Source organism: Musa acuminata, unplaced genomic scaffold, assembly GCF_036884655.1.
Source record: "Musa acuminata AAA Group cultivar baxijiao unplaced genomic scaffold, Cavendish_Baxijiao_AAA HiC_scaffold_42, whole genome shotgun sequence".
Lineage (NCBI taxonomy): Eukaryota > Viridiplantae > Streptophyta > Magnoliopsida > Zingiberales > Musaceae > Musa > Musa acuminata.
This window is the reverse complement of record NW_027020324.1, coordinates 145,983-159,491: the sequence shown is the minus strand read 5'-3', so window position 1 is coordinate 159,491 and position 13,509 is coordinate 145,983. Positions and strand designations below refer to the sequence as shown.

The window sequence follows — 13,509 nt, the reverse complement described above, 5'->3', positions numbered from 1 at the left end:
TAAGTGTCGACCAAAATATCGTATTCACTTGCATTGAAAAATCGCTGTTCAATTTGACTTGTCAAAGTAGAATTAGTTCCACCGAATTGTCTTCACCTTCTACTTCAATCTTGGTGGCTCGCAGTCAAAATCACGTCGGGTGTTCCACACGGGCAGGTAGGCTTTGCCGACCGACGCCGAAGATGTTATTCCACCAAATCGAGGCACTCACTTAACACGTACGATTGTTGAACTTTCCAAGCGATCGAACATGCGGTAGTAATCGTGAAGTCGAGCAAAGCCATTATTCAGCACGGCTGGTCAACCCACGCAACGGCAGAGTTGGCATGGCCGACCTGATTGGATGAGCCACATGATGATGATCCTTCTCTTTGCTCTTCCTATGAAAGATTATTGGACCACATTCAGACATGTCCACATTTATGCATCCATGCCTGAAAACGAAAGGTTGCGATACCAATGCGTGGATGGATGCTCTGCACACATCATATCTTACTTTCCTCGTTTGTTTTTGTTGCAGGAAATAATTATTTGAAAAATGGCCTCATGATGTTTCTTGTCATGCTATAACATTCTTTTTAGCAATGAATGATCGATCGATGTCCCCCATCTAATCTTACCAACGGCTCCTTTTTCTCTAAAGCATAGGGTGAAGAGACATATGCTTACTAATCCAATTGGCCTTTATGAAAAGCGTCAAGCATTGGAATGGAGAACACAGGATGTATAGTGGATGGAGGGAAGGGGGGAGGAACATGAGGGTGCTGCTGCTCCGATATGGGCCATGGGGTGCATGCACTTCGAAGGAATAAAGCCAACCACTTCTACTGTGGCTCAAAATCCAAGTGTGATACTTGGGGGAAAGGCACCAGCAACATATGGAAATGGTAGGGAGGAAAAGTACATCGCTTTGTTCAGCTCTTTTACTTTTTTATTTCATTCCCTTCCCTTCCCTTCTCTTCTCACTTTCTTTTTCTTCTCCCTCTTCTCTCGCAAACACTTGTCGATGCGGGAAATGAAAATTCTGGTATATATAACACATACACGGTATTCTTGTTCATGTCATGTCATGCACGACCCGCAGCGCGGCGGTGAATGCTGATGCCGATGCCAGCTCACTGCAGGCCTCTTTTGGGATTCCCAAAGTATCCCCCCTCTGCGCCAGTCCTCTTTGGTATTAAACACCTCTCTCTCTACATCGCCCGTTCAATCTCCTCCGTATTTGTCGCTCTGTGGGCAGCCCTTGATGAAGATGATGGTGGGGTTTGGCTCTGCGGATTGAGGAACTGGTCAGGGAGAGGAGAGAGAGGAGTTTGGGCCCCTAACGGGAAAGCTATGAGGCTATATTGCCCTGAGAGGCGAGGCGGGCGAACCGCATCCCTTTTCCCATCGGTTTATTAGGTGAGAGGCGTGCGCGATGCGGTTTCTTTCGATGGATCATTGTGGCGTCTCGCGTGTTGCCGTGCCGCAGTAGCTCTCCGGTGCAGAAAGGTGGCGCCTTGGGTACTCTTTCTGCCTCTTTTTCTGTGAGCTGCTGCTGTCGACGAGGTTTGCAGGTCGCCTGTGCGTCTTCTTTGACTTTTCGACGTCGGTATTGTCTTGGAATCTTAGATCTCCCGCTGAATACCCTTAAAAATCGTCTTTTTGATCTTTGGTAAACTTCTTCTCGTCTCTGATTGCGTTTGGGTGATTCTTTTGTTTATTTTTCGCAAGTTTGAAAGCGCCTCGAGGCCGTATCGGCCCGCCTCTCGCTTTCTTCTCGCGGCTTTAGCATTAAAAGAGGGATCTTTGGCGAGCTTCGGGTGAGTCTTTTCGACAGAGGGAGAGAGATGGCCAGTGGTCAGGGAAAAGATGTCGCCTTTTTATTCGCAGACGAGGAATTAAGCGGGATGACTGGGTTGAAGAGAGGCGCCGACTTTGTCGAGGTGATGTGCGGGTGCACGAGTCACCGGTACGGGGACGCTGTCGGGCGGCTTAGGGTTTTCGCCTCCGGTGATCTTGAGATCAACTGTGAGTGCACGCCGGGCTGCGACGAAGGTGAGTTGGATCATTTGATGCCACGGGTTTTGATCGGTTTTGATGCTTCGTAAATGTTGTCTTGAAGATTGAAATACTGAGCAAGATTTCATGCTTTTGCCTCTGTGGATGTCGGGCTTTCTTAGAGAAAAGGAGGATGTGATCTTCATGACACATGTTTGATTCTGGACTGCCCTTGTTATCTCGCAATAAGATTATCCATGTTTGCATTATTCAAATAGTTTTTTCTATGCTACATGCAAGCTGTCTATGGTCTTGTTCATGTAGACTTATCCACATTTGCATGCAAGCCAAGGAGTTCTTTTAGGACTTTGACACCTTTATTTTTGTGCCTGTTTCAGAGGTTCTGGTTCAGATCTATTACCTCCACAATGTGATCACTGTTTCCTGTCATCCTGTGCTTGCTGGTTTTACATCGCCGGTCCTAGTCTCCAGTTTTAGAGTTTTGCTTCCCATGTTCTGAATGTTTTCTTGTCATGTTAGATGATAATTTAGTGATCACATGAATGATCATTGATGATGTGTATTTTGTTTAATCTACCCTCTAGACGATCCTCTGCATTATCTTTAACTTCAGCTTTGATCAAGGTTTGGTTGTTATCTTGGGCTTATGTTCATCAATGTTTTTCTTGGAATAATTATCTGAATTGTCTTCGTCTTACCGCCCACCTTTGGTTTTGCTTTAATAAGAAGTTGAGGTGCTGACATATACTAGTCTCTGTTCTTTTAAGATTTCATGGGGATGGTGTAATGTCATATATTTTAGTGGGAAGAGTAAAATTTTTGAGCTAGCTCCTTTTTTGTTTTGTTGGTGATGTTAGTAGTATATTCTCATTGTTGTTACCATATCCATTCAAACATTTTACAAGAAAAGAACAAAACATTCTACAAAAATTGTATATATAGTTCGATGCCTTCAGAAACCTTTCTTTCAGTAGCATAGCATGTTAATAAACAAATGATCGGATCAAGATTCATGAATACACTGGATGGTGCATTGTACTTTTGTTATAATTAGCTTTACCAAATTTACATTTTCCTGGTCTTTCACTTGGTTCTCAGCTTTGATCTTCGAAAAATTTTCTGCATGATATTCTTTTGCATTGCTAAAAGCCTGAAAAACAACAATTCTGTTTGTAGTTCAAATAAGTAATTTGATTTCATACAGAAAAGTTTGTTTGATCCCTTTTGACCATTATAATTAGAATGTCATGAGCTTTGCCTCAACTGGCTACATAGTTCAAAATCTCAACGTGCTAATATCTGCATGTATATGAGTGAAATTAGGGGTGGAAATGGATTGGATATGAAATGGACAGTGATAATACCATATCTGTGCATTTTTAATCATGGGATATGAATCTGGATACAGATATTAAAAGAATACAACATTTTGATAATATTTGTCTCAAACAGATATAAATATGAACTGTATATAACTATATATGACAAATAAAAACTCATATAGGATTTTAGGCAAATATAGTTGTGAGTACCATTTGAATGCAGGATAATAGGAAATGAAGAGTTGTGAAACTTGAATAAAATGTTCATCATATTTTGTATATTGGAAAATTTTAAAGCAAATGTGAAAACAAAAGAATCACGAGAGAACATACACAGAAAAAACAATGAAGTAGCTTATTTTCTTAGTTGAACATAAATAAAGTTAACATTTTTTATATATATTCAGACATTTGGACCAACCATTTCCATAACCATATCCTAAAGATTTTGAATAATTGGATCAGTATATAGATACGTGCCACATTATGGTTACACATTCATATTACCAAACCAGACTCCTCCCAGACTAGGAAATGGATGCGGACCAATATTATCTGATGTATTTTTCACCACTACATGAAAGATCTGTAGTTGTAAAAACTTAATAGTTCAACAGGAGGTATTTATGTTCCTTTTTTTAGTTTTCCTTTTTACTTGCTGGTAGTTCAGAAGGGATGCCCAGATGGCAAATTATCAATGTTATAAGGCTCTTGCAGGATAGGAGTACAATAAAAGGTGTCCACTCTTCCTACGGAGGATCAAATTCTTGTAATTAATGAATTTTCTTATGAGTATGCTTAAGCATGCAAAAGAAGTTATCCTCAACATGCCAAACAATGGTTTTGTGAATATGTAGATAGAGGTTTCCCATTGTTTCTCGTGAGGAGAATATGTACCTATGGTTACATCAGGACTCGTTAGTTGGAGAATGTGTATATTAGAATCCATCAGACTTTAGTGGAGTTTCATAGATTGAAATCTCAATCTGGTATCAATATCAATTGATGGTCAGACTGGTGTATTAGAGGCCTTGATCAGCATACTAACACATGGTATCGGTACCATCAGGACTAGAGATCCAGCGAGAAGAGAGGAATAGGAAAGAGAGATAAGAGGGGAGGAGGTGACAACACATATCAGTGGGGGAGAGAGCGGAGCAACATGGATAAGAAAGAGGCAGTGACACAGATGAGGAGGTGGAAGGATAGAGACATTTAAAGTAGCAATTCATTTAATGTGAGATAGCTGTCACATTTAAAACATAAAAAAAGATCTGATACTGGTACTGAGTGGTAGGCTTACTGCTCTGTACGACTTGATGCTGGCTATTAAGCTGGGTTCCATACTGGCAAAACTCCAAGATTTAATTCTGTGGATGCCTTCTGGAACTTTAATGAACTTAGTCATAAACGTCAAATAAAACATTAATATGCGCACAATTTATGTGTCTCAAGTGGCTATCAACTTTGTGCACTATGTATGATTTATGTGTGACAGTTGCACAAACTGATGCTACTGTTCAACTACCTGTTTACTGAATGTTCATGGTTGTAATCAGATAAGCTAACACCAGCTGCTTTTGAGAAACATTCTGGGAGGGAGACTGCAAGGAAGTGGAAAAACAATGTGTGGATCATGGTCAAAGGAGACAAAGTTCCACTTTCAAAGACTGTGCTGCTTAAATACTACAACCAGGTATCTAAAGCTGCTAATGGGTCTCATAAAGGTCCCAATGGTCGGCCATGTCACCGTGATGAATTTGTCTGCTGCAAAAAATGCAACAAAGAGCGTAGGTTTCGCTTGCGTAGTAAAGAAGAATGCCGCAATTATCATGATTCTGTGAGAAATCCAAATTGGAAGTGTTCTGACGTGACATTTGACAGGTAATATTCTTATTATTTTGAATGCATTTGGTCACTTTCTTTTTGATGTATTTAATTTGTGGGAGAGAAAGTAGACTGTTTAAGTTGGGCACTGAAAGAATCAATTGACTAAAGTAAAGCCTGGTTTGATTTTGAATGCTAAACTGACTATGTATTAGTAATGCAAATATGAATCAAATTTTTTAATACATATCCTATTTATCATGCAAGTGTTTCAACATTCTATTCTTCAGGATGCCTAGACTTGATATGACCACTTTGCACATTTGATTTCATATTTTACTTGAGAAGCTCTATGCTTTTAGTAAGCCAAGCTGAATTTTCTTTTGGTTTTGTTCTTTTGTGATTGATTTCAGCATTTAGTCATCGAGTCGTTTTCTAAAATATTCTATTTATTGTTCTTTATTTCTTCCTGAAAAATACAGAAACATCAAGACTAACTATATCTCAGATCTTTTAAGTAAAATTATATAACAATCTGTATTTAAACTATCGAGGCAGATTTGGATTTCTCTTTTTCTTTTCTAAAATAATGTTTGATGTAAAGTAACATTAACCTTGATGGTTATCAGCTACCCTGCTCATACCTGTAAGGAAAACCTCTGTTACTGGATGGGCTTTTGCAGAATAGTCCATGATGAAATATTATGCTCTCTGCATAAGCTTTTGGGTATCCCTACACTAGCAATCTCTACCTTCGACATCATTCTGCCACATCGTTTTTCTGTAGCTGATATATGGTTTGAAACAAGTAACAATCTGCTAAAATGAACAAACGACAAGCTGTTAACAAACAACTAAAACATTTTTATGGATAACTATTGGTCTGATGACCGTCAATAAGCTGTAGGTAAGTTCCCTCTTTATTTGTTTCTTATTACCTTTTCTTTAAACCTTACCATGCCATTTGCATCCTCATGTCATGTGTATTAGCATAGCATTATTGGCAAGTATTTTCTAAGGAGCCAGTTAGCATGCAAGTATGCCATGACAAATAAAATCCTTAGTTTGTGCTCTCTTTTAGATGTGTGGAAGTACTTATTGGTTGAGGTTGAATTGGTTTATATGTATTGCTGTTTTGACTTTTACAGTCAGTAGTTAAATACATGAATGTACTAATGAAGATTTTGAAAGATAATTATCTATATAATCTAGGAAACTGAAATCTTGAACTTTTAACAGGTTGCATTTATCATGCTGTGAATGAATATCTGAATTGTATGTGACCTAATTTAATAAATCAAAATTAGCTTTGGTGGAAAAGGATTATAATTGCAATCTAGCATTTCAGACATCATTGCAAGTAAAACACACTCTGTGCAATGCGTGAAATAATCACATTTTGGGGCAAAATTAGTTGAAATCCTGTTGTTGGGTATCTATTTTAAAGACTAATGTGACAATATCTAAATATGACAATTTAAAATCCATGTATAGTTTGTTTTATCACCATTGGAATTGCTGATACAGTTCCATACAGCAGATATATCACTTTGAGTTTTTCAACCAGAGTATCATTTTTCTTAATAATAAAAAGATTCTGTGGGACTAGGGATGCTACAGGATACCTCTTAGGCCCTTGAAGAGGTCTTCTTTTGGTGTTGATTATAGACTAATAAACAATGAAAAAGATAGAATCTTGACTTCTGGAATTGCTTTGCTGATTTTATTTCATGGAATACATGCTTATAATAAATTCAGATGATGCAGTATCCTTATTGTTAAAAATTACACTTGATGAATAATATATATTGGTCTCAATTCAAAACTTGAGATTTGGTCCAAGGCGTGTGAAAGGTGATGATTCCCACAAATTCTTTAGTATGCATTTGGGTAAAGGTTTAGATTATCATAGCCTGTCATCCTGAGTGCTACTTTGTAACCTTTGCTGCATCATTCAATCTAATATCGTGTTGTTTGAAAGTTTAGTTCCATGGACAGATCGGTATGGATTTGGTAGTCAACACTGGCATACTAATACATGGTATGCTGGTACGTATTGTAGTACAAGGAGAAGGGCCTGTGTGAATGGTAAGCTCGGTTCGATAGGCTTATCATCAAGCAGTAACCAATATGCTGGACCCAAACCACCTGGAATGTGGTGGGCCACATGCTAGTTCAGGCTCAAACCGGTAAATACCATTCTGTATTTATCGATCTGGTTGAAGTTAAGAACCATGGTTTAAGCTTCCCTCCTGATGTGCATTGCTTCCCAGTTAAGCAATGCTTGCTGTCTTACTATCTGAAGTATTGATTTCCAGGTGTTAGTTTTGTTTATTTTAATCAGATCATATGGCCATCAGGTTTAGTTAGATGTCCTTCCATAGTTTTCTTTAAGTGGCATATCTATCTCCAGTTTACTAGTAGTATCAATAAATTATCTTCACTGGAATGTAGCTTGCTGAGGCAATTTCTCTAGAAGGAGGTCAAATAAGTCAGAGAATTTTTTGTCATAGCTAATAGATCCTCGCCAAATACAAGATTTGTTCAAATTTCTCTTGCCTAATATGAACTTTGGAGACACCTTTGTGTAATTACAGGGAAAGAAGTGTGGTTAGATTTATATATCCAAACAAGTTGGTCTGAAATATTCTGATTTGAGGTACTCTTAAATGACATTATTAGGAGAAATATGACAGTATTATTTCTTTGCTTCTCATTGTTTAGGAATGTTTTGCAATGTGATGACTTTTCCCTTTTCTCTTTGCATTTTTGTCTCTTTTTTGAGTTTATTGAAACCATATATTCATTTCATGCATCAGCGTCACCTGCGATGACGAAGAGGAGCGAGCAAGTCGTAAAGTCTTAAGGGGTTGTTCACGATCTCCATCCTGCAGAGGATGCACGACATGCGTATGTTTTGGATGTGAAATTTGCCGTTTCTCAGATTGTAGCTGTCAGACCTGCGTTGATTTCACTTGCAACTCTAAAAGCTAACTTTGTCGGAGCAAGCATTATTTATCCTGCATGGATCATTGCGACGTGCTATCGAGGCACCATTAAGAGATATTTTGGGTTCAATTCTTCTCATGCAGACTGGAGTCTTCAGTCACAAGGTTCAATTTTCTTTAATTTTGGTGACTGTATTCCTCAAATTCCAGGCACTGGGGAGAGATCTTTTGCCAATCCCACCATTGGGCTGTCTTTTGCTTTTACCTCCACCCTCATTGAAAACTTTGGGTATAGACGAAAGTGGTGGAAGCCATGCATAAATCATTTGGAGAACTGCTAATAGCATCTATATTATATTCTTATGATTAAGCTTTTCCCTGAGGATATTAATCTCAAGCATTCGTATTCTTTATTTGCTTAAGCATGCCATATTTTATAAATCTCCACGAGCTTATTAGTGTGAGATTGTAAGCTGCTTTTTGTGCCTGATGGTTCTCCAGTATTCTGTAATTACTTCCTTCCATGTGAGGTGATTGTAGATGTGTAGGTGATCTCGATTTGTTTAGATTGCATAGGTTTACCAGCATTTTGTTGGTACATCCAGATTGAAGTGATTATAGCAGTGGAATTGATCGACTCCATTCCATTGTCATACAGCAGAGTGATTTCATTTGTTATACAAGCCAACAAGAAGCTGAAATGAAACCATTGTTGACGACTCATTTCGCTTGCTGTTGAGTCGAAGACTGCATGTTGCTGGAGAATTCTTAGCATCAGTATCCTAAGAGAGATCATGTCGGGAAGCCAATCGCACCATGCCATTGATTGCTTGATCGTGTTGTTATCTGTTCATCTGTTCACGTTTGTTCATCCATTCTTCAAATCCCACTGCACGGGTTACAACACTCTCGCGCTCCAACCATTCTGCATCTTTATTAGTTCTTAGCTTCATATACCTCTCCTGTCTCGGTTTCTCCATCAAACATGACTAAGCTTTCGACAAAGTCTTATCTCATAACCGACGAGCCATTACCTATACGCACTGTACTCGAATCACTGTAATCTCATCGCTATTATCGAGCATTAAGGGAATACAGTTAAATGGCAGTGCATGCTTTCAACGAGAACTTTCATCTCTGTCCTCCTGCAGCTCTTCGGATTTTAGCTGATGGCCATTGGTCGTCACCTGCAGAACCAACATTTACTCTGTTTACCGTGCAACATTTTGATGTAGGATTTGGACAGCTCTAATCAAAAGACCAATTAGAGCGTTCCTGTCTCTTTTCTTCATTGGATGTGGAAGATGCAATGAGAGTTTAGTGGAGGGAGGTGAACATACGGAAAGGTGAATGGATCTCCTCAAAACTCAGTAAACGTGAAAGCCGCTGGAATCCATCAAGGAGGATTTATTGGAGGTTGTTGGTTGCTCCATGAGACTCGGGCTCATCCTTAACTCTTCTTCCCTCGAAGGCAACATTTTTGGTAGGTTTTTTAGCTGGGGCAAATTATAGTATCATTTGCCTGTTCTTTTCCTCAAAGCCTAGTTTCCTCTTATCTCTCTTCTTATATTTAATCCTTCTCCTGTATGGAGTGCAACAACAAGTTCATGCTATCCTGCTGTGCTATCATTTCCTGATCAACTTTCTAACATAAGCTGCAGATCTTGAAAGAAAAGGAAGAAAGTGATGGCTACAATGAAGCTGGGTTCCAAGGCAGAAGCATTTCAGCTTGAAGGCCAAACATGGCAAGCATCCTTCCATCTCACACTGTCAATAGATCGTTGTGATTCATGCATAATGGTGTTGCTTTGCTGCACTGTCCCATTTCTAGTAAATAGTTCGAGGATCAACTCATTTCCATTGTTTTGTTCTTCTTCCTTTCTTCGTTTTTTTTTTGTTAATTCTTTGAGAGGAATTCTTTTATATGATGGATTTCTTTCATGTTGATAGAAAGCCTATCAGTTGGATCTCTTGGTAGTGTATATAAATATATACATTTGCTAGACAAATAACGAACATCATCCATGGAAACTTGAATGTGAGTTTTTCCATCGTCAAAGAAGCCTTGAGAGTAAGTTGGTGAAACTGATGAGCTCCATATACTTTTTTTGCCTTTGCAGGAGATGTTTGACTGAGCTTGCAAGTGATGTTCTCATTGAAGTAGGAGAGATGTCTTTCCATCTTCATAAGGTATGTTGTTTAGCTTCATTTTTCCCCTCTGTACTCCAATTGATGTCATTTCCATGGACATTTGTATGCAACCATTGCAGATAATAACATAAAACTTCAAGTATGGTAAAGAAGAAGACTTCCAATAATCTAATCTATTACTGGTGTTGTTAATCCCAAAAGAAAACTCCAATATATATATATATATATATATATATATATATATATATATATATATATCATAAATATAAAATTATACAAAATAATTGATATGAAGATAATATAGGTCTATTAATTATTATGATTGTTTAAGAATTATTAATATTTTGTTGGGAACTACTTTTGAAACATTTATTATGACCAGTTTGATCAGTGCTATAAGCCGAATTTATTGGATTCATCGCGGGGAGCTTCAGGAACAAATTTGTCATTCATTCTTTTTTAATCGTTTTATGGGAACTTTTCTTCTCTCTTCGTTATCGAGGAAGGAAAAAGAATCTAGTCTTTTCTTCTACAGTCTGAGATGCGTTGCTGGTTTTGCCATTCAATGTGTTCAATCAGAGGCCTAATACATTTCGTTATTGACTTGCAGTTCCCACTGCTCAATAGGAGCGGTCTTTTGGGAAGAATGATAAGTGAATTCCGCAGTGAGGATGGAAAAGCTTGTGTTCTTCGTCTCCATGACATCCCTGGTGGTGCCAAGGCTTTCGAGCTGGCGGCCAAATTTTGCTACGACATCAAGATAGAGCTGAATGCCACCAACGTTGTGCCTGTGCGATGTGCCGCGGAGCACCTCCTCATGACCGAGGATTATGTAGGAGGTAACCTTATCACGCGGACAGACAACTTCCTGGGCGAAGTACTTAGTAGCTGGAAGGACACAATCAAAGCCCTTGAGGCATGCGAGAGCGTTCTTCCTCATGCAGAGGGCCTCCATATCGTCTCCAGATGCATCAACTCTCTGGCATCTAAAGCTTGTTCTGATCCGAGTCTTTCGGCTTGGCCTGTGGGTGGACACGCCGCCACCAAAAGCTCACAAGGTAGCAGTAGTTGTAGCAGTAGCCGAACTCCCTGGAACGGAATAGTCGCCAGAGAGGCACCGAGGTCAGCGCTTGCGGATTGGTGGTATATGGACGCAACGTTCCTCGGTCTGCCACTGTTCAAAAGACTCATCTTGGCCATGGAGGCCAAAGGAATGAAGCCGGAAAACGTTGCTGAAGCCCTCATTTATTCTGCAAAGAGGTCCTTACCAGGACTGAGTGGGGGCAGTACTGCTGCTCGCATCACGCCTGGTACATCGATTTCAGCAGCATCAGAAAGCGAGCAAAGGGTCTTCCTTGAAGAGATTGTTGACCTGCTACCCATGAACAAGGGTGTGATCTCGACCAGGTTCCTTCTCCGATTGCTTCGCACTGCCATGATCTTACGTGCGAGTCCTTCCTGTAGGGAGAATTTGGAGAGGAGAACAGGAGCCCAAGTGGAGGAAGCTGCACTGGAGGATCTCCTAATACCAAGCTTGGACCCTTCGGTGGAAACTCTTTACGACGTAGACTGTGTCCAGCGAATCCTCGGCCACTTCATGCAGCTAAACCAGTCGGCTGTGACTTCTCCAGCCATAGTCGACGAGGGGCAATCGATAACCTCCTCTTCATCACCGACACCCATGACTATGGTGGCAAGACTTGTGGATGTCTATCTTGCAGAAGTTGCAGCTGATGTTAATTTGAAGCTTCACAAGTTCCTCTCACTGGCTTCCGTCGTTTCGGATTACGCCAGGCCTTTGGATGATGGTATCTACAGAGCTATTGACGTTTATCTCAAGGTAACATATCCTTTTCTGATCATGTTTTCGCTCTGTATACTGTTCTGCTGAAACCCTTCCTAGTTTTTGAATGAATGTAGAAGTAATATTATCTATAGATGTATCCATGCACAAGAGGCATCGCGAGACTTGTGTTTAGAATTTGATCTTTGCTGCTTGAAGCAGTACAATGGTTGATTCTCTGTTGAGATCAGAGTGCAAGAACTACAGATCAAAACTACCTTCAACATCAGTTTAATTTGCTAAATGAAGTTAATATTTGATTGGATCCTTTTAAGATGGAACACATTCTTCTCTTAAAAGGAAAAGTATTAGTTGACATTTCTTTCTACACATTCTGACCCCATTAGGATACAACACATTCACAGAGCCAGGCTAGTTGGAGATGAATAAGCAGGCCAAACTTGAATCATGCAGGTTTGCATAACACTTCTTTGATCAAGAAAACAATCTTGATGACTTTTGGTTTATATTGCAGTCACATCCATGGCTCACAGAATCCGAGAGGGAGCAGATCTGCCAACTCATTAACTGCCAGAAGCTCTCCTTGGAAGCCTGCACTCATGCAGCCCAGAACGAGAGGCTTCCCCTCAGACTGGTCGTCCAAGTTCTGTTCTTTGAGCAGCTCCACCTACGAACCTCGATTGCAGGTTGGTTCTTCGTCTCCGATAGGGTGGAGTGCTCCCAGGCTCCTCATGCCAACCTCGCTCTCCAGAAGAGCAGCAATGTCGCGATTCAAGCAGATATCAGCGAGGAACAGGAGAACGACGATCACCATATGGATGTCGATGACATGAGGTCGCAAGTTCTGGAGCTCGAGAAGGAATGTTTGAGCATGAAGCAAGAGATCGAGAAGCTCGGAAAGCCAAGGAGTTCATGGAACATTTTCTCCCGGAAATGTGGGTTTGGGGTCAAGTCGCAATCTGTGGCGGGTGGCAAATAACTTCAGATAGATTCACCGGCCTGACACTGCAGGTGATATTGCCTACCGTTGTCGAAACTTCTTTTTGTTTCTTTAACTGATATCGTGCAATCGTAGTCTTTTTTATTGCTATTCTCTGAGCATGTTCTCTTTTGCTGCTGACATTTTACCACCTATAAACTCCCTCGTCTCTATCTTTACATGTCCTGAATTGTACTGGAGAACAGTCCTGCTTGAATTTATCGTTCTCGAGTAGGAAACTAAGATCTGCACTCTTGCTTGATACCTTTCCCGATCTATCCTTTCTGTGTCCTTATGATTAGCTTTATAGGTGGGTAAATTGGTGACTCCATCCGCCTACCTGTGTAATGCACTGCACCAAGTTTATCTCTGTTCATGCAACCAGACCATGAGTAAGCTATACAAAGATTGTAGTTTGACATTGGCGAATTATGTCATCAATTGAAATTAGGACCCATAAAAATAAGTTTGTGGTTT

At 39.9% G+C, this 13,509-nt stretch overlaps 2 protein-coding genes across 3 annotated transcripts; both read left to right on the top strand.

Moving 5' to 3' along the window:
* The first annotated feature begins 718 nt into the window (after positions 1-718).
* LOC103970476 (protein ULTRAPETALA 1) lies at positions 719-8,495 on the top strand. 2 transcript variants are annotated; one of them, XM_009384264.3, is made up of 4 exons: positions 1,067-1,591; positions 1,714-2,037; positions 4,883-5,207; positions 7,970-8,495. In XM_009384264.3, exons 2-4 carry the CDS (start codon positions 1,830-1,832, stop codon positions 8,142-8,144), a joined length of 708 nt encoding a protein of 235 aa, XP_009382539.2. In that variant the 5' UTR covers positions 1,067-1,591; positions 1,714-1,829; the 3' UTR covers positions 8,145-8,495. The 2 variants fall into 2 exon arrangements, with proteins under 2 accessions (XP_018678073.2, XP_009382539.2); XM_018822528.2 differs by lacking the exons at positions 1,067-1,591; positions 1,714-2,037 and adding an exon at positions 719-887.
* Positions 8,496-9,639: 1,144 nt separating this feature from the next.
* LOC135653889 (BTB/POZ domain-containing protein At5g03250-like) lies at positions 9,640-13,420 on the top strand. The gene is made up of 4 exons (XM_065175518.1): positions 9,640-9,843; positions 10,219-10,288; positions 10,860-12,089; positions 12,568-13,420. Exons 1-4 carry the CDS (start codon positions 9,785-9,787, stop codon positions 13,030-13,032), a joined length of 1,824 nt encoding a protein of 607 aa, XP_065031590.1. The 5' UTR covers positions 9,640-9,784; the 3' UTR covers positions 13,033-13,420.
* Positions 13,421-13,509: the final 89 nt, after the last annotated feature.